Source organism: Halichoerus grypus, chromosome 7 (assembly GCF_964656455.1).
Source record: "Halichoerus grypus chromosome 7, mHalGry1.hap1.1, whole genome shotgun sequence".
Classification (NCBI taxonomy): domain Eukaryota; kingdom Metazoa; phylum Chordata; class Mammalia; order Carnivora; family Phocidae; genus Halichoerus; species Halichoerus grypus.
The window spans coordinates 132,682,780-132,704,106 of record NC_135718.1 but is presented as its reverse complement, the minus strand read 5'-3'; the positions used below and the strand labels follow the sequence as shown (position 1 = coordinate 132,704,106).

Genomic DNA, 21,327 nt, shown 5'->3' with positions numbered 1-21,327 from the left:
AATCTGACTTTAAAGTAAGAAGCTTTCCTTTGATTGTAGGCCCTTAATAAATAAGAGTTTCCTGTTTCAAACTGTTGCTTTTGATACCAGGAAGTTAAATGAAATGCAACACAGATCAAAGCAGGAAGTTTTACTTACTAAAAGCATGTAATGCAAATGAACAGTTTCCTGAATTATACTGTGCATAACAGCAACGTTCATGAATCTGCCAACTGTGTTTCCCTTCTATTGACTGAAGTTTGAACTTCAGCTCTAACGGGCATGTTTTGCTGGCTTTTAAAGTAATAGAGTTTAAATTACCAATTTAAATAAGGTCAAGAGGTAGATCCAATAAAATCCTTTAAAAGTGAATATAAATGATGGAGTCTCAGTCAATGACTTGCGTACAATTCCTAGTGGCAAGCTATGAAACTATCCCACACTTAAATTCAATGAAAAATGTAAATATTCATCCATATTTCTGTTTCAAAACAGTGAGTGATATTAAAAATAGTTTGTTTTAACTTTCAAGTCTCCATAGTAAGAGAACATTTTATTAAAATATTTTTAGAAAACTTATTTGAGATATAGAATTTACGTTAGAAGTATTAAAATGTAGACTGTTGCATGGTTTTGCAATAATGGATACCTTTATAAGTCTTAACTTCCTCTAGTCTCACCTATTTAATATACTGAAAACCCTCTTCTGTGGGAGTAAAATACATAAGCCATGACTAATATCTACCATCAGTAAAGAATATCAATCCTTGTTCAGTAGTTTCAGTTTATATGTACTCTGTAGCAAAAATGAAAACATTCATATTTAGACATTTGTCTTGCAGAGTTTTGTTAATCACAATCTTACATTTATTTGAAGTGATCTTTCTAGTCATAAGTCCCAGTGAGTAATAGTTTGATTTCCTACAAATACGTGGAAATAGTAGCCTTGCAAGTCCCATAATTCAAGTAGAGGATGAAACACTATCTGTCTTTGTGAATGCTTTTTCTTAGTTATATATACTAGGAATTGTATCAAGTAAACATCTAGAACATGAACTGAAGCCTATGTATGTGTTAGTTAAACACTACTGAATACCCTATTCATCATTGTTTTGAACTTCCCTAAGAAAAGAATAGCATGACTTATACATAAAATCCATAGGAATCGAGAGGTCTTTTTGTCAAGTATTCAATAAAATAAGTATCATTTCTTTGTATATTTCACTTTAAGTACCAAAAAAAGTAATCAGAAGGATTTGAGGGTTAGAAATCGAAACCGACAACAAATAGATTGTTCTCTATGTTTGGAATTTGCAGGTCTTTCTCCCATCCTTCCATATGACATAATGAAAAGGACATAGAATTTTATGTGTAAGATTACAAATTTGAATGATATTTTGGTTACTTCCTAGCTTTGTTCCTACAACAAAACTGCTTAATCACTAAGTAAAATGAGAATAATAATAATGCCCATCTTCTACCTCATAGAAATGTTGTACAAATTCTTATAATACATTAATGTATAAAGAAAACATGTGCCAACTATAAATTTCCACATATAATAATAATGTTAATATATCTTAGTTAAAATGATTATTGACAATATCAATTTCAGTGGAAATAAGCATTAGTTATTCTATTCCTGGGTACAGAATATGTATGTGTATGCCTGTGTGTCCATTTATAAATATACTTTCTTGCTGTCATTTCATCATCTGATTTGACTCTATTGTGTTTTGAACGTGACGCACATCTAGTGGACACAGTGTGCTGGAGACACAGAAGTGCCTTGATCATAGGACCTTTTCCTGAATTAGAGTCAGAGTGATAGAATGCTTAAAAGCAAGTGTGCTGGCCATCAGATAGACCTGGGTTTAAATACATGTTTCATCACTTACCAGCTCTGTATTCCTGGTTACATAAACCGCCTAAGATTATTCCCATTTCCCTATCTGAAAAATGGTAATTATATTTTTATTTTGCCCACAGTGTTTTTGAGACGATCTAAGAGATAAAACTTGAAAAGGGTATAATATAGTGCCTGTCTCAGCAAATGCTCACTAAATATTAGTTAATATTATGGCTCACGATCTGGTATGAAAAGACAGTAAAAGAGAGAAGAGGAAATAATTATGAGGGATTATATAAAAGTGAGAAATGGGTACGAAAAAGACAGGTTGTGACTCATATTTGTGATGCAGTTTTCTCTATCAGTGACCATATTTCACAAGAAATCAAGGTGCTAGAAACAAACCCTCAGGGGTAAAGATTCCTTGGTTAGTTTCATGAATTTGAAGAAGAGAACAATATTTAAGTTAAAGTGGAGATTTATTGCCCTGCCCTGCTTCTATAAATTATTCTTCACTATTTCTATGAATAACGAGAGGACTATGGTTTGATGTTTTGTATTTTAATTATCAAAAGACTGATATAATTATTAATGTGAAAAATCAAGATTTAATACTAATGCTTATGAGAATGAAAAAAGATATTTTCATATTGCTATGGTCTGATCTGAATGTTATGTCCCCTCAAAATTTGTTTGTTAAAATCTTAAACCCCAAAGGTGATGCTATTAGTAGGTGGGGTCTTTAGAAGGTGATTAGGCCATAGGTGTGGAGTCCTCATGAATGGGATTAGTGCCCTTAGAAGAAAGACCCCAGAGAGATCCCTAGCCCCTCTGCCCTGTGATTATACAATGAGAAATCTGCTATCAGAAGGGGGCCCTCACATGACCATGTTGCCACCCCGATCTCCCACTTGCAGCCTCCAGAACTGTAAGCAATCCATTTCTATTGTTTATAAGCTACCCAGCCTATGGTAATTTGTTATAGCAACTTGAATGGACATATTATATTATAGCAACATGAATAAGACATATTTTATATGAAATGCTTCTGGGACCGTATTTATACAGTTCAATACGGAAATGAAAAATTCATTAATCAACAATTTTCATATAAATTTAAGGCATTATTATTTTTTAAATATTTAAATATTCTCCAAATATTTATCAAACTTAATATGGTTTTTAAAAAGGGCTAAAAATATTTCTTCACAAGAATAAGAATTGGCAGCTTTATAAATGAGAAAATGTTTCTTATGCCTAAAAGAGCTTAATTACTTTCATTGTTTTCAGAAAGGCAGAAAGTGTCAGGATCACAATAAATATCAAACATTCTTTTCCACACTCTACACACACACACACACACACCCCAAAATGACCCAATTCAACTTCCTCTCAATTTTTTTTATTGAAGTTATTCATGTCATAAGGTTATTGAGCAATCTGTGGAATAAAGTGGTATTTTAAAATAAATCAATTCGCTCAGTAGTTTGAAAGTGACTGTTTGTAATCTGGATTCATGGCTCCCTTAAGAATAGTTTTATAGGCTTTAAAATAGCCTTAAACTGTGCTATCTGATTTATGACTGAAGACATTCTGAATTGTTGCTAAAGAAAACAGAGGAAAATGAAACCACTGAAGATATGTTAGTTTAACATTTTATTTATTTTTTATTCCAAGTTTTTATTTAAATTCTAGTTGGTTAATAAATATGGTAAAATTGGTTTCAGGTGTAGAATATAGTGATTCATCACTTACATACAACACCCAATGCTCATAACAACTAGTGCCCTCCTTAATCCCATCACCCATTTAGCCCACTCCCGCCCACCTCCCCTCCAGCAACCTTCAGTTTGTTCCATATAGTTAAGAGTCTCTTATGGTTTGCCTCTCTCTCTCTTTTTCCCCTTAGTTTAACATTTTATAAAAGAATTCCTATCTAATGTTTTCCATTAAAGGAAGGTTAAATTGCAAGAATACTTGAGACATCATCTATATTTAAATCCATATACACCTTGGCTAGTGACTTTGGGTTCCATGGAAATTTCTTTGTATTAAAAAAAAAAAATTCACACAAAGATGTTTCTGTACTTTCTATAAAGGCTCAGTTTATAAGTTCACTTAGTCTGTGATCTAAGTAGAGATAGAAAATAACTAGTTACATTGTATTAGGATGTATTGTCTATTTATTTATTTATTTATTTTTAGAGAGAAAGCACAGGAGTGGGAAAGGGCCAGAGGGAGAGGGAGAGAGACAGTCCTAAGCAGACTCCCCACCCAGCATGGAGCCACATGTAAGGCTGGATCCCAGGACCCTGAGATCATGATTCCAGTAGAAATCAAGAGCCGAACGCTCAACCGACTGGGCCACCCAGGTGTCCTGTATTTAGATGTATTTTCAACATATTTTCAGAATCATAGAGATAATTAGAGAATAATCAATACTATAGTCTAAAAAATGCTGAATTTGGAATCAAATACTAGGTTGTATTTTCAATCCCATCCAGTCAATACTTCATGACTTCAAACAAACCAACTGAACTTCTTGAAAAATAGTGACAATTTTCACAGTTCTCATGACAAAATAAACAAAACTTAAGAGAATCTGTAGTAATACTCTAACATAAATTCTAAAGCCAAATAATAACTCAAGAATTTAGGTTCAAGTAATAGCTTTTTCTTTTTAAAGCTAATCACTTGGTGGAATAACAAAAATTATTTCAGTTTCTTGACTTTATTTTCCATATCTAAAAATCAGATATTTCACCTACATATTCTCTTAGGTAGCTTTCTATTTCATCTATTATTCTGTGAATATAAGGTTTACTCATAGTAGGTAGAACCTCCATTAACCTGTCATTCCAATCCCATAACTTCGAGAGTCAAAATTTAATTTTATGTCCAAGTGAAAAAAAGTCCAGGTTCTCTATTTAGAGATAATGCTAAATAATCCACAAATTTAGGCTAGTTTTCTACTACTGTTGAACAGACTACATCTCCCTCTCTTTGTTTTTTTCTCTTCTCTTTCTCTTTCCCTCTTCCCCCACCCCATAAACAACACCCATCTTTCTGTTATTATCCCTAAAAGAAAAATAAACCTAGTCAATTACTTTTATGAGTTCAATCTCTTTTTTTTATTGTTTGTTTTAAATTTACACATCAAGTTGCCTATTCACACATCCTTGGCAATCTGGTTTTGTGTATGTGTGTGTGCATGTATGTGTGTATGTGTATTTGATTATATCTTTGCTTTTTTTGGTCTCTGTGGAATTTGAAACCTAGCTAATTTATTGTCTTGGTAGTATTTCCACATTGGTGGTTAATTTCTTTTCCCTTGAGCCTTCAAAACTGTCATTCAGAAACAACTAATGTACAGAGATTTCAACTGCCTACTGCCTTTCCTAGTGCTTTAAACCCAGAAAATAGTACTTTTTTCTGCCTTCTTTAGGATCTTGAATACTATTGCTAACTAAATGGTGGCTGTCTTCCCTTAGAATCTAAATAATTAATTTAAATAAATTAAATAATTCATCTGTGTTAATAAGAGCACGTTGAGAAGGGAATGTCATCCTTATTTTAATTGGTTGTATTATTATGTTAGGAGTCCTCTATAAAGTGATTCATAAATAGGTAGATGATAGATAGATGGCATATATGTTACTTATTTTATTTTTCACCATGTGTTCAGGAAGTTATACTCCAAAAGAACTACTTGAGTTCTCAAACATATACAGACCAATATCTGGGGAACAGGTGTGGGACTGGATATTAAGGGTGCAGGATAATGGTGGAAGAAACATTAAGTTGAATCAGGCATAATTTATTGATATGGACTCATTAAGCAGAGATTCTGCATTGGGAGTTGAAGCTTGGGGAGTTAGAAAGGGTTCTAACAGTTCATCTGGTTGGTTGGCTGTAACATGTACCAAAAGGTGGTCCATAGTAAGCAAGCTGGACATGCACGACCTAATTTGGTTTAATGTAAAGCAAGGGATTTGAAGCCTTGAGATTGGAATGTAAGAGTAGATTTGTCATTTAAGACCCACAGTGAGAGAGTCTAGAAGGCATTCCTTTGACCACAACTGTGAGAAATAAATTTGTGAGCAGAGCCCCAGTATCCTTGAAGAGTTCAACGATTACTCTTCTCTCTAAGACCAGACCTTAGAGTGGTAATTGCAGTCACTAAATGCAATGGGAGTAGTTCAATCCCAAGGAGGCAGGGGCCAAGTAGTGGCAATCAATTGCCCAAGGCAAGGTGAGTGAACATGGTTGCTATAACGGACAGCAGAGTCAAAGCAGCAATCAGAATAGTCTGACTTGCCCAGACCCATGGCACTGGCTAATTAATCATTGTGTTCCTATAGGTAAAACAGATAGGAAAACTACTAAATTTTTACCTAATCTGCATAAGCAGAAAACGTCTAGATCAAGTGAACAAAACTCTAACCTGAATCATAAAAATAGAGAGTAACAACCTTTCAAATAATCCCCAGATTTGAGCCAGTTTACAGAACCAAAACCCTTCGATGAAGGAGAGGCTTATTCCTTTTCTGGAAGGACCCAGTACACTGCCAAAAATTTATACCAGTAATCTTTTTCCCAGGCTTCCCCAAAGGGACATATGACCTTTCACCAGGGTAACTGTACACTGAGGAAAAGGAAATAATCAGAACTTTTAGAGACTAGTAGAGACTGGCTTTGAAATGATACTAATTCCACGACACTTAAAACATCACTTTGGTCCACAAGTTAGAGTAGGAGCTTATGGAGGTCATCAATAGCTCAGGTATGTCTCACAGTGGACTCAGTAGGTCCCAGAACCCATCCTATGGATATTTCCCCAGTTCCAGTCCCACATTGGCTCCCTGACCATACTGACCTACTATGATGGGAAAGGCCAAGTAGAAGCCACTAGTACTGCTTCTACCTAAGAAAATATTAAACTAAAAGCAATAGGGAATTCCTACAGAGATTGCAGAAATTAGTGCCACCATCAAGGACTTGAAATATGCAAGTGTAGTGATTTCTGCCACATCCCCACTCAATTCACCTATTTGGCAAGGGCAGAAGACATACGGAGCTTGGAGAATGACAATGGGTTATCCTAAATTTAACCAGATGGTAACTCCACCTGCAGCTGCTGCACCAGATGTGGTTTCATTGCTTGAACAAATTAACACATTCCCTAGTACCTAGTATGCAGCTATCGATCTGGTAAATGTCTTTTTATCCATCCCCATCAATAAGAAACACCAGAATCATTTTGTGCTCAGCTGCCAAGGCCAGCAATACATCTTCACCGTCCTACCTCACTGGTGTATCAACTCTCCAGCTCTATGTCATAATTTAGTTTGCAGGGACCTTGACATCCTTTCCTTCTACAAGGTATCATGCCAGTTCATTACACTGATAACATTATGCTGAGTGGACCTAGTAAGCAAGAAGTAGCAACTATCCAAAACTTACTGAGAAGACATTTGCAGGTCAGAGGACGGAAAAGAGATCTGGCAAAAATATAGGGGACTCTTACCTCAGTGAAATTTTGAGGGGTCCATTGGTGTGGGGCATGGCAAGATATCCCTTCCAAAGTAAAGAATAGTTGTTGCATCTAACCCCTCCTACAACCAGAAAAGAAGCACAACATCTAGTGGGCTTCTTTGGATTTTAGAGGCAACATATTCCTCATTTAGGTGTGTTACTATGGCCCATTTACCGAGTGACCCAAAACCCTGCCAATTTTTAGCAGAGTCCAGAAAAAAAAAGGCTCTGTAAGAGGTTCAGCCTTCTATGCTAGATGCTTTGCCACTTGGGCTATGTGATCGAGTAAAACCAATGGTGTGTGCAATGTCACTGACAGATAGGGATGCTGTTTGGAGCCTTTGGCAGGCCCTAATAAATGAATTACAGCTCAGGCCCTTAGAATTTTGGAGCAAAGCCCTGCCATCTTCTGTGAATGGCTACTCTTCTTTGAGAACAAAAGAGCTCCTTTAGGACTCTCTTGATATTATCATACTCTGTGATGTAGGTCAATGGAAAACTGCAAGAACCTAATCCAGGTAGAACTACTAATGGCCCGGGCCATTTGTATGAGTTTGGGGCTTTTGTTAACGTGGCCCTATGCCATATGTCTCTGACTTATCTGTGTGTTTCATACTGAATTTTGTGTACAGGTATCAGTACGAAGCATGACAGACACTAAGTTCAGGGAATGAGTCTTACCCTACGACCATTGGTTGTATGCCTCAACCAGGCATCGATCTCCATTCCATAGAGCATTCAGGGGAAGAACTGATATTCTGTGTATTATACAGGTCTATCACATGGCTGCTTGTGGGGAGGAAGAGCAGTGGCCATGCTGAGAAAACGGCTCACTAAGGTGTTACAAAATGCTGCTTCTGCTGCTATGACTCTGTAACAGCAAAGATCCTGATCCCCACAGTTAGAAGGAAAAGTACCCATGGGCCTGGGTGGCATAGCTAAGGGGTTAATGCAAAACTGAGTGAAGCCTTAGGTTCGTAATAAATAAATAAATAAATCCAATAACGCAACCATTGCCATCAGGGAGACCCATAACTCTAATGAAACTGACTTGAGACTCTCTGGAAGAGGAGACGTATAAGCATGAGCAGGGTAGAAAGGATCCCCCTGAGGGTCTAGCAACCAAAGACAGCTCTAACCAGGAAATCAAAGGGAAGGAAAAAACAAACAAAAAATTGGATATATGGGAGGAAACAACTGAAACAGAAAGTCCACAATTTGTTCAACTCGAAAATTCTTAGTTTACCAAAAGTATTTTTAAAACAAAAGATAAAAGGAAGCTGATTGGCTTTGTGCTTCTGCAACATAGGTTCCAAGTTTTAATATCTCCTGAACTGTACCAACTGGCAAACCTTCAGGGCTTTTTTTTTTTTTTTTAATTTGGTTGGGGTTCACATTATAGTTATGACTGGAGATTCCAATAAACTTCAGGTACTGTAAATATGGAGATTGCACTAAAATTAAGGTAATCCCAATAGGGATTATCACACATAAAATAAAAACACATAGGTACATAGGTATACCTCATCTTAACCATCAGAACTATCGCCTTGCCTAAATCCCCCATGGTCATAACACCCATTGCCCTACAATATCCCCTAGTAGACACTGCACACTCTAATCCACTGAGTTATAAATTAAAATTAAATGAAATAAAATCCTGGGCGCCTGGGTGGCTCAGTTGGTTAAGCGACTGCCTTCGGCTCAGGTCATGATCCTGGAGTCCCGGGATCGAGTCCCGCATCAGGCTCCCTGCTCGGCAGGGAGTCTGCTTCTCCCTCTGACCCTCCTCCCTCTCATGCTCTCTGTCTCTCATTCTCTCTCTCTCAAATAAATAAATAAAATCTTTAAAAAAAAATGAAATAAAATCCTTGCCACTTACAATTGGTTTGACAAAATGGGGCCATTTGAACCTTCTGTATGTCCAATGTAAATAGTTAATAAGGCCTTCAAGGACTGAACAGGGCTTTCAAGGATTGAAATCAATTATAAGAACTATTCAGAGAAGAGATGATAATTACCACTGCTTCTCCATTTAACGTCCATTCGACTAGTTCTTAAACTCAGAAAGAATGAATGGAACCCCACAGTAGAGTATCCCAACCTTAATGACATGTTGTCAAGTATTAAAGTGCAATACCCAATATTACTGTAATTATTGACTCCATTCAATCAGCAAATGATAAATACTTTGCAGTCATAGACTTGACTAACATCTTCTGTTTCATGCCCACTTTGACAGCCTCTCAACCAATTTCACCTTCGAAGGAACACAAATACTTCTTTACCTGGCTACATATAGGATACCTTAAAAGCCTGGCAAATGCACTCAATCTTTGCAGGCAAGATCTTTACTGCACCCAACTTTCCCTGGGAACATAGGTATGACATTATACTGATGATATCTCTTGCAAGGGGATTTATTTGACATACTCATTCAGGACATATAAAAATTCACAAAGGAGAACACAAAAAGGAATGGGCCATTGTCTTGCACAAAATGCAAGGTTCCTTCAACTTAGTAAAATTTCTGGGTGTATTTGGTCAGTCAAGGGATGTTCCAACTCTGATACCATCAAGAAAAAGTTATTGATCTAGTAGAACAAATAATATTAAAACAAATCTACATCTTTTAGTTTTTTGGGTTCTGGAAGCAACATATTCCTCATTTACAATTTTTTAAAGCCCATTTATGCTGCTACTTTCAAATTTACCCACACAGAATGAGTTACAACAAAAGAATCTAGATTCTCTCCAAATAGCAATACAACAGGCAATTACATTAGTTTCCCCTTTCCCTCCTCTGCCCTCTACCCCCAGATGCCTTTACTGTAGTTCCTCCTCTAGTAATCCTGGAAGTTCTGAATTACTCACAATGACCAAATTGCCCATGGGCTTTCAATGCAAGAAACTGTCCACCTTAGTCATATGCTATACATTATGAGAACAGGAATTACAAGGCAGATGTCCTTAAGCATTTACATGAAATTCAAGAGTAAAACAATAATTAAGCACCAAAATTAGTGACAGAGGAGATACAAATAAAATCACATAAGTTCGAACAGGATTTTTTGAAAGGATTGCTCTATGTTGAGGATACCTATGACTGAGTTCAGTAAACATACTGAGCACTTGTGTGAAGCACTGTTCAAGGTACATGGGATACAATAATGAAAAGATAGATGTGTTTTAGAGATAACTCCCTAATTTTAACTTTTATACCTCAATATCCTCAGTTGGGAAAGTAGAAGAAAAATAAGAAATTAAGACTACGAGAATGTATAGAAAAATTGATTATCATGGAGGCCAAGAAAGAAGTATTTTTCATGGAATAGGATGGATGATGAATATTATCAAATAGTTCTTACTACAGCTTTTTGCCCTCTAACATACATATCATAAATAATATCTATTGTTATAGAGACACCAAGGAAGAAGAAGAGAAGTAATAAAAGGTCTTAGCTTATTTAGGATCATAGCATTACCTATGATGGGAGATTTTATTTTTAAGACTTATTTATTTACTTAGAGAGAGAGACAGAGAGAGAGAGAGAGAGAGAGAGAGAGAAGTAGGTGGGGGAGGGGCAGAGGGAGAGGGAGGGAGAGAATCTCAAGCAGACTTCCCCTGAGTGTAGAGCCTGACACAGGAATTGATCTCATGACCCTGAGATCATTTGAGCCGAAATCAAGAGTCAGATGCTTAACCGACTGAGCCACCCAGGCACCCCTATGATGGGAGATTTTTTTAATAAAGGTTTTACATCTTCTAATCATATGTATGTTATAGAGGTTACTGGTAATCCTGAGAGATGAATTTTCTAAATAGTAATTTACAATATTTAAGGGTTAATATTTCTCTAACGTATACATAACTCTTTTGAGTTGTAGTATTCAGAAATATATTTCAAGTATTTAATGAATTGCCTTAATTATGTCATGTTTCTATGACAATGCTACTAACCAATGCCACTAACACCACTTTTCTCATTGTTTTTCTTATGAAGTCAGACAATGTCCACCTTCTTTCACTGTGTAGTAGTGAAATGTTTTTTATCTTCTCTGGTATAGCATTTTTTCTTCTCTTCAAAATAATGCTTGTCTTTTTTTTTTTAAGGTGGAGTGATAATATTACCAGCATCAGAATTGTTATTATTGTACATTTTGCAACTACTTTTTTGTAGGTCTCAAGATACTTTTTTACTCTTCTAATAGTTATTTAATTTTAACTGTTGTGTTCCATACATTGATGTGTGTCCAATAGATCAGAATCAAAATCTGGCCCAAATTTAGACTGATTTCTCCATCATTAATTTTTGTTTTATAAGGAAACTAAAAAGTGGTTTTCCTTAACCAATTCATTCATTTTATGTCTAGAAATAACTACATATAAGAATATATTTGCTTTCAATGACATATCAGATAAAGGGCTAGTATCCAAAATCTATAAAGAACTTATCAAACTCCACCCAAAGAACAAATAATCCAATCAAGAAATGGGCAGAAGACATGAACAGACATTTTTCCAAAGAAGACATCCATGTTGGCAAGGATGCGGAGAAAGGGGAACCTTCCTACACTGTTGGTGGGAATGCAAGTTGGTGCAGTCACTCTTGAAAACAGTATGGAGGTTCCTCAAAAAGTTGAAAATAGAGCTACCCTACGACCCAGCAATTGCACTACTGGGTATTCGCCCCAAAGATTCAAATGTAGTGATCCAAAGGGGCACGTGCACCCCGATGTTTATAGCAGCAATGTCCACAATAGCAAAACTATGGAAAGGGCTTAGATGATCATCAACAGATGAATGGATAAAGAAGATGTGGTAAAAATATACAATGGAATATTATTCTGCCATCAAAAAATGAAATCTTGCCATTTGCAATGACATGGATGGAACTAGAGGGAATTATGCTAAGCAAAATAAGTCAGAGAAAGAAAATTAACATATGATCTCACTGATATGTGGAATTTGAGAAACAAGGCAGAGGATCATAGGGGAAGGGAGGGAAAAATGAAAGAAGACAAAACCAGAGAGGGAGACAAACCATAAGAGACTCTTAATCTCAGGAAACAAACTGAGAGCTGCTGGAGTGGAGGGGGGGTGGGAGGGATGGGGTGACTGGGTGATGGACATTGGGGATGGTATGTGCTATGGTGAGCGCTGTGAATTGTGTAAGACTGATGAATCACAGACCTGTACCCTTGAAACAAATAATAATACATTATATGTTAATAAAAACAAAACGAAACAAAACAAAAAGAACATATTTGCTTTCTACATAAAACATCCTTTTGGGGTTTCTATGTATAGGTTTTCATATACTATACAGACTTATATATGTGTGTATAGAGAATAGCTTATACACTTGAATTGCTTTAAACTCTAAAACTGACCTACAACAAACAAATAATCAACAAATAGAAGAGCACTGAAAAAGCACACAGGTTTAACATGCTCATAAATGTACTCCAATGGTTTACATTATTAGAATCATCCTTTCATTGCCAGGTTTGTCCTCTTCACAGTTCAATTTTCTCATCATTTTGCAGAATTACAGGAATGCACAGCCTAAGGCAATGGTTTCAACCATGGGTATATGTGTGTGAGGTACGTCCTACAGACTATAGGGTAAGTCAGGGAGGATATCATTCTATCACCTCCAGTATTCTACATTCCAGGAAAAAAGGACCTAAGCATATGAATTTATGAGAAACTATTACTGTGATTCTAATAGGCATATAGCACCAATTCTGCCATGCCCCAAACATTTTAAACACACACACACACACACACACACACAAACTCCTCTTTCCTATCATTTGAGAACCACTGCCCTAAAGCATATGCAGTTATGGATAAATGAGCCTGTGGAAAGAAAATTTCTATGATATATGTAATGTCTTAGTTAAAGAACAGACATAATGATATAAGACTTGGAAGATATAAATATTCACATTCTTATGTAAAGAATCTATACAAAACAGTATTATTGATCCAAGTATACTGTTGCTTACATATCACCACTCCTTTATGAAAACCTAGGTGACCTAGATCAACTTTATAATTTTCCATTTGGCTCTGATTATTTTAGAGACTCTAGCAGCCATTCAACAAGGGGCTGTGACTAAAGGCTTAATTTACTTCCTATGGCAGTGCAAAGTGAAAGAATGATCTCCATGCAGTTTAAGATGTTAAATGGACAAAAAGCCATGACTATGTAGTTAAATTAAATCAAACAGATTGGATGCGTTTAAACAGCTTCTTGCTAATAAGTATGCCATTGAGATTCTTATTAAGTTAGAGTAAATAAATAATGCAAGTAAGAAATGTTTTCCTGGGGATGGAAATGCACAAGATAAGAATCAGAGCCAGAAAATATTTTAAAAGAATTGTAAAATAAGGTAAGAAAAAGATCCAAGAGTAAAATTTCTGTAAGAAAGTGAAAGAAAATGACAGATGAGCCCAGACTTAAGGGGTGTGTGTGTGTGTGTGTGTGTGTGTGTGTTTGTATAAATTAGAGTGCATTTGAGGTTAGTGAATATATCTATGTTTGACTAATATTACAAGGTATTTACTTATCCAATTACGAGAATACTTACTATTATATTATTTATAAATGTAAGTGTATTGAAACAAATGTTTTCTAAGGGAATGCCATCCACTCAAAGTGATGTAGCAGAGAAAATTGATGAAATAAGATCTATGTTACTCTATGTACTTACCCCAGAATTGTTTGCGATTAGCTATGAACAATTAACACATATCTGCCCCTTTTTATAATTTGTGAAGTGATAATCATATGCTCCCTATTTAGTCTTCACTTTGCTATGTGTTGAGAATGGGCCATTTCACACACAGCTAGTAAAAGGAAGAGCCAACATTTAGACCCAGATCATCTGGTACCAAGTCCATTGCTATTTGGTCAGACAGAATAATTGAATAAATGATTTGTATGGGGAACAGGAACAGAAGGAGTATCAATAAAGAATGGCCAGAATATAAAGCAGTTTAAAATCCAGCAACAAGAAATTTGACTTGATAAAGTAGGCATCAAACATCCACTATATGCATCATGTATCATGTGAGTAAAGTAAGGAATATGATCATTAATCTGTCTGTTCTATGTAAGATTTTGAAGGGAAGAGAATTTAGATATAGTAAATCCATCAAGAAGTAATTAAAGAATAGGCATGAAATTTTCATGTTAGCTTTCTGAGAAATCTTTCTTGTATGTTTACTGATGCATTCCAAGCATCTAGGTGGGTGCATCTGGTGCCTAGTGGTGCTCAATAAATATTTGTAGTTCTGGTAGATAGTAAAGTGAAGAGAATCTGGCAGAAAATGAGCTTGTTCTTCATTTTTAGAAATTAGAAGGACAGAAAACACAAACTTGCTATCGATTAACATAGAAGTAATAATTGAAACCACAAGACATAACAAGTGTTCTGAGATCAAGTGTAGAAAAAGACCAAAAGACTATAAAACATAACTTTAGTAAATGCCTGGTTACTGTTCAAGTGTCATTTCCCATATTGATTCTCAACCAAAGCATTTGAGGACCTCAAAATAGATGGTGACAGAGAGATGTAGTTCAGAAATCAGTAGAGGCTGCTACAGTGAGACCCAGTGATTAAAAGAAGCTCTGGTGTCAGATAGTGATAAATTCTAAAAACCAGGTTGGCTGCTTCCAAAGTTTTTGACATTGGTCAAGTTAACTTGTCTACATCTCTGCTTATTTAAAAATAAGAATAATATTGTATGCCATATTGGCTTCTGGTGAGGATTAAATAAAATGATAAAGTGCTTAGCATTGTGCAGGGATCAAGATTAAGGCTCTGGGTGAGACTAACGGCAGTGAAGCTTAGCCTACCTTCAGGTGGTTAACGGAGTATTTTCTGGAAACTAAAGATGAAGTCCAGTCCTAGAAGGGAGACAAAGGCAGATTGCTGCAGCTACTTGGAGTCTTGAGCTCCAGAGCCAATCCCAGGGACAATGGGTTAGGGAGAAGCCTTCAGATGAAGATCACATTGGCAGCATCTGAAATGAACTGTTATAGGCAGAAACTGAACAGTAGAAAGAAGGGGAAAAGTTTAAGAAATAAACCAATAAAAACAGGTAAAACAGGTAAAGAAAGTAATTCATAATATGAAAACTGAGGATAAAAGAATTTTAAAATGTAGGAGGTAATGAACCCTGCTAAAGATTATATGATGTTTAAACAAATAAAAACTAATATAAAATGCCAAGGATTTTGGCTTAAAGATTTCTACTGATTCAAGAACAGGATGAATAGAGTAGTGGGGAAAAAAACTGTGGAAGACACCGATAAGGAACAGAATAGACAGCATATACGAACTTTTCTCAGAGCTTAACAAGAATAAGATAAGTAAAAATTGAATGATGGGGAGCCTGGCTGGCTTAGTCAGTAGAGCATGCAACTCTTGATCTTGGGGTTGTGAGTTCAAGCTCCACAGTGGGCATAGCAATTACTTAAAAATAAAAAATCTTTAAAAAAGAGGATAAAAGGGAAAATTTTTCTTGAGAACTGGGGAAACTTGGGTATATTTGAAGGTAAAGCGAGAGAGTTGATGGAGAGGAAAAAAAACGCTAAAAACAAAAACTAGAGCTGGAAAGAATGGGAATTGTTGTAGAAACAAATGGATTACAAAGATAAATGTCTTCATATCCAAAGTACAATTAGAGTTTCTTTTTTCCTTCATAAAAAGGATTGTAAGAAAAATACTTATATTGGAAAACTCAAACTTCCCAGTAGAGGGAAGGCACTTTGCTTACATAGGGAACTGATTGAAGGATGTCGAGACCCTAGAATAATAACTATAAGAAAGAAAGCAATTAGTGGGAAAAAGTTCCAAAAGTCAACTTGCAATTGGCTGCCATGATTCAGAAATGAGCCAAACCTTTGCCTTCCTGCATCTGAAATGGTAAGTTAGAGAAAAGAGGTGATAGAGATGTGTAACATCTGAATAAAAAGTGCAGAACATTTGAATCAATACATAGAACTACAACATAGCCAAAACCTACACCTAAAAGTTTCACTCCACTTCCAAACATAAAGCTATAAAGTTTTTAACCAAATGAAAATTCTGATCTTTCTGGGACATAGAGTGAACAGCAAGTGTTTCTACCATTGAGGACCAGGTCTGGACTTATACCTGAGAATCCCTTTAGGAAAGACAAGGTGAAACAACTCTGCTGTTGACATGTTACTAAAATATTTTATGAATTAATGCATGCCAATTCAATACCCTTGCGATTTTATTTGTACAGCTGGTCAGGTCAAATATTGGTATAAATTAAAAATTTAGAAATATATGTTGATCTCATTATAAAACATTTTCTAAAAAAGCAACAATAAAACTATAAAATGAGTTCCCCAAACCCAGTATGTGCCAGGAATATGTTCTGTTTTGATCTAAAATTTTAATTTGCTCAACCTGCAGGTAGCCATGGTAGCTGAAACCCCTAAGCAGCTCCATGCCAAACAAACATTACATTTTCAATGTGGACCATGATGGGAGGAAAGCACTCCTCTAAAATGTTATTCATTCAGGCCCAAGGGAAGCTTCCTTGGTAATATTTAGTAAATTCTGAAGGATTCAATATATAATAAAACAAAATAAGAATATTGAAAAATATAACAGAGGTATAGCTCATAAAATCATAAATAATTTAAGATGTTTAAAAGAATTTAATGAACAAAATTTGCATTTATTATATGGATTCAAATCTATGATGTAGTTAACAGTCATTACATCAAAAATGTGGATATTATGAATATAGAACTTTTCTCTAAATTCAACAAGCTCAAAAATAGACTTGCAGCTTTATTTTCATTTTCTTTTTCTTTTTTTTAATTTTATTTTTCTTAAATCAACGTGTACTTTTAGATGGTAACTTTGGCACACAAGCTTTACACTTAATGTGCTAAATTCTACCATTGCTTTGACATTCAAAATGCAATTTTTAAAGTGGAAAATATTTATATTTGTAATGGTTTCATTAATTATATTTATGCTTGGGAGTCTGCATTAAGTGTTAAGAACACAATGACAATTATTTATCATAGTTTATATGAAGAAAATGGAAAATAAAATTAAAAATACAAATCCCATGAAGATAATATCATGGTTTTAGGAATATAAGTGCATGTATACATACATAATATATATTATTAAGAATTTTATTTTTATTGTAACAAATCAGTTATTAGCCCAGGTCAATGTTATCAAACACTAAACTGATGGCTTCTTAATGACAATAAATTAAAATTATTAAAGAATAAATTCAACGTTAAAAAGTGTACTAGAGAAAGCCATCCCAGGTCCTATTGTTCCTATACCCCTTTCTAGGAGGACCAGCCTACATAGGTAGCATGGGGAAAGGTAAGTTTCACATCCCATGACTGCCAACCCTTTTTTAGTCTCAGTTGATTGCACTGAAGGTGGGTACCTCATTCAAGGACAGACAGACAATACACAGCCAGTAAGCGACGAGCAGTAATGACAACACACAGTAAAATATATGATTGGATTAATATACAAACATAATTTCAAGACAAACAGGTAAAATGAACTTGCAATATTATTAGGGAACTATAGACATGCTAACTTGAAAATAGAACATTTATAACACTTCAGCTTAATTAATTTATTTTAACATCTGAAATACTGAATTCAATTCTCTTTCCCTTTAACAGCTCTGAATTCACATATTAAACTATTTGAGGAAAGGGAGACAAAAATACTTACTTGTGATGCTGTTTCTCGAGACTGACACAGAGGGAGGGAAAAAAGAAACACACAAAATACAGTTTAAACCATGACTAAATAATACACACACGAAACAGCAACAAGGACAAAATCTGACAAGTCCCCACTTAACACTTATAATACAATTATGTGTTTCATTATTTATTACAGGGCTTCTGAATAAAATTAGATAAGGAATAAGTTATTTTAAAAGTGTAGCAGAAAAATTCCTGTTAGATTATTTTTTGTCTGTTTGTTTAGTAAAATTATCTCTCTAAGGTTTTGATAGAAAGAAAAAAGTGGTACCGGTAGAGAAAATAAAACAATTGACAGGAGCTTATAAAGTTCATGAGAGAATACTGGACATAATTATTGGCATTCAATAACCATTATTGGCATTAATATCTGTACTGTATTAAAATTTAGATCGCATATAAAATTGTTTTTTAAAATTTAATACTTTTAAATTTAGATATTGTCATAAGATTGCTTTTCCCTGATGTATAAATTTAATTAGTTTATAGAAATATTCTGAGCTTTCACCTTGGCTGCGAAGTCTAACATTTGACCTTCCCAGTCACCATATAACTCTTAAATATTGAGGGGCAATACAAGCTATGCTATCTTAGTCTTCAATTCTAAGGAATAATATCCTATTCATTTTTCAATAAGTAGAAACAAAATTTTCAATTATATTCTTTGGTGTAACATAACTCAAGTCTAGCAAATTATCTACCTTTTTAACTGTTGATACAAATGTAAAAAAAGCATAATAAACATTTGATTATAGGCTCCTTAAAACTGTTTATCTCAGGATTCTTAACACATGGCCCAAGAGAATAAAAACGTTGCTTGAGTGAATAATGGGAGAGAATGGGCAGCTAGAATGTCAAAACTATCCTATCTCAATCCTTATTAAAATAATTTTATTAATGTGATTTTGCAAAAGATAAACTAATTTCAATAATACATTTAAAAATACTATGTTCCAGTTTAAGAGTAAAGAGTTAATGATTGGTAGATGGGAAAATCAATGATTATTCCATTATATCAAATGCTTTAAAGTTATAAGATTTGCTATTATGAAAGTGACCAACAGGGTGCCTGGGTGGCTTAGTCCTGGGATCGAGCCCCGCATCGAGCTCCCTGCTCCGCGGGAAGCCTGCTTCTCCCTCTCCCACTCCCGCTGCTTGTGTTCCCTCTCTCACTGCGTCTCTCTCTGTCAAATAAATAAAATCTTAATAAAAAAAAAAAAAAAAGAAAGTGACCAACAATCAGAGTAACATATTTCACAAATTTATTGTGTACATTGAAAAGATGTTGGTACTTTAATATGTTTTTAAATGATCTCTAATTTCTAGTAAAATTTTCAATGGTTATAGTACACTTCAAGCAAATGTACACTGGAAAACTGGAGGTAAATACAGTTCCACATTTTCTTACCAAAAACCATAGGAACAAATATGTTTATTAATTTAGAATTTATCAGATTTTGGAAAGGTAGTACTATACCATATACTGTATGGTAGGAAATGTCCCTAGCATTTGGGTAACATTTCATAATAAAAAATTGGGTAGCATTTCATAATACAAAATAATAAATTTAATAATAAAATTTAATAATAAATTTCACAATAAAAATAATATATCTGCAATGAAAAGTAAGAATATTCACTTGACATGGAGTAATATTAAAATTTCCCAAATAAAGTGAGGTAAAATAAATTTACTGAGCTTTTTGGATTTCAGAATTGTGGATAAAGGATTATGGACAGAAGTATAGTTCCTCTTTGTCATCAAGAGCTGCATTAGTCCCTATGCCTCCTATGTTTTTGAACCAGGAGATTCTGATGTTTATAAAGATTCCCTTAAACAGACATATATAGATGGTGGTAGAAGCTCTGGCAAGGTGATATACAACCAGGTAAAAAGGGGCAGGATCCAGCTGCACCCTACAATATAGCTGTATCCATGGGCTGATTTTTGAGTCACTGTATGCACCTCCACTTTATTCTTTGTGTTTGTATGAATTCTCCTTCCACCAATATTCAGCCCACCAAAAAACTGAGATTGTATTCCAGGTCTTTTGTACATTTTATAATTTTAATTATAAATATTCTTTATCATCATTTGTCTTCCCAAAGACATCTGCTCTAAGTATTGACTGTTTCCCCTACTCCCACAGACAAAGCTAAATAGCTTTTTTTCTATACATAGAACATGAGAAGACACACTAGAAAATGATGTGGCATGAAATCCTGCATCGGCTTTTAAACTGTATTTTTTTAAACTCCATGAAATAAGGAAGCAAGGCTTAGTTTTTACCTGTGTTTATTCCTACCATGTTCTGATATGAAATGTTGGCACTTAATAAAAAATTATCCATAGAATAGGACAGAATTTAATACTTAAAAGTATAATCTGAAAAAATGATCAATGTCTAATGCAACTACCATATGACTATAAATCTATTAGTTGTTTTTATTAGTTATAAATACATTGTGTTGTCAGAAAATGTTACGATTTGTTTTGAAAAATAGAAGCTTCCACCATGATCATTTTTATTTCCTAGGACACATCTACTTTTATCTCTTTTAGCTGGATATGTAGGTCTTTATCTCAGTTTCTCTATAACATGCTTGATTTTATTTTATTTTTTTTTCAGTTTCTGCTTTCATCTATTCACTTCACACTCTGGAAGAAAAGAAATTAATCTTTTCCGCCTATTCCAGTACCTTTGCCATCTCTCATCATTTCAAAATTGTTCAAGTGTAATTCTGGTTAGATCAAAATTGAGGGCATATTATGACTAAGTGCAATTTACAGATGAGCTATACAGGAAACACTGTTACTATTAATTTCCTGCATACATTTTTTTGTTGGTGGTGGTGGTGATAATATATTCCTAAAGTTAACAACTTTGTTATTTTTATAATTGCTTAATTATAAATGTACGTAATTCACCCTGAGATCTCTGGCAATTGTTTAATCTTTCTTTAAGACATTGAGATATGTAAGATATTCTATAGATTTCATCTTCCTGAAGAAATCTCTCTGAAATCCTCTAACCCATTCCAGGTTCCCTTAGGTCTGATGGTCTTTTCACTGCCATCCTGGGGATTTCCTTGGCTTCATATTTGTTGCCTGGATTCCATAAAATGTCTGGTTTCCTCCATACCATGATTCCTTTCTCA

General features: G+C 34.7%; 1 protein-coding gene across 5 annotated transcripts in view; it reads right to left on the bottom strand.

Moving 5' to 3' along the window:
- Positions 1–21,327, bottom strand: part of KCNT2 (potassium sodium-activated channel subfamily T member 2) — a 375,975-nt gene that overhangs the window by 26,834 nt on the left and 327,814 nt on the right. The window contains exons 26-27 of one of the 5 annotated variants that reach the window (XM_036084475.2): positions 18,134–18,154; positions 15,235–15,285 (exon numbers count right to left, since the gene is read on the bottom strand). The exons of 3 other annotated variants lie outside the window; for them this stretch is intronic. In XM_036084475.2, the coding sequence (XP_035940368.2) occupies positions 15,235–15,285; positions 18,134–18,154 (72 nt within the window). The remainder of the gene's footprint in view (positions 1–15,234; positions 15,286–18,133; positions 18,155–21,327) is intronic. One more of the 5 variants, XM_078078345.1, reaches the window with a different exon arrangement.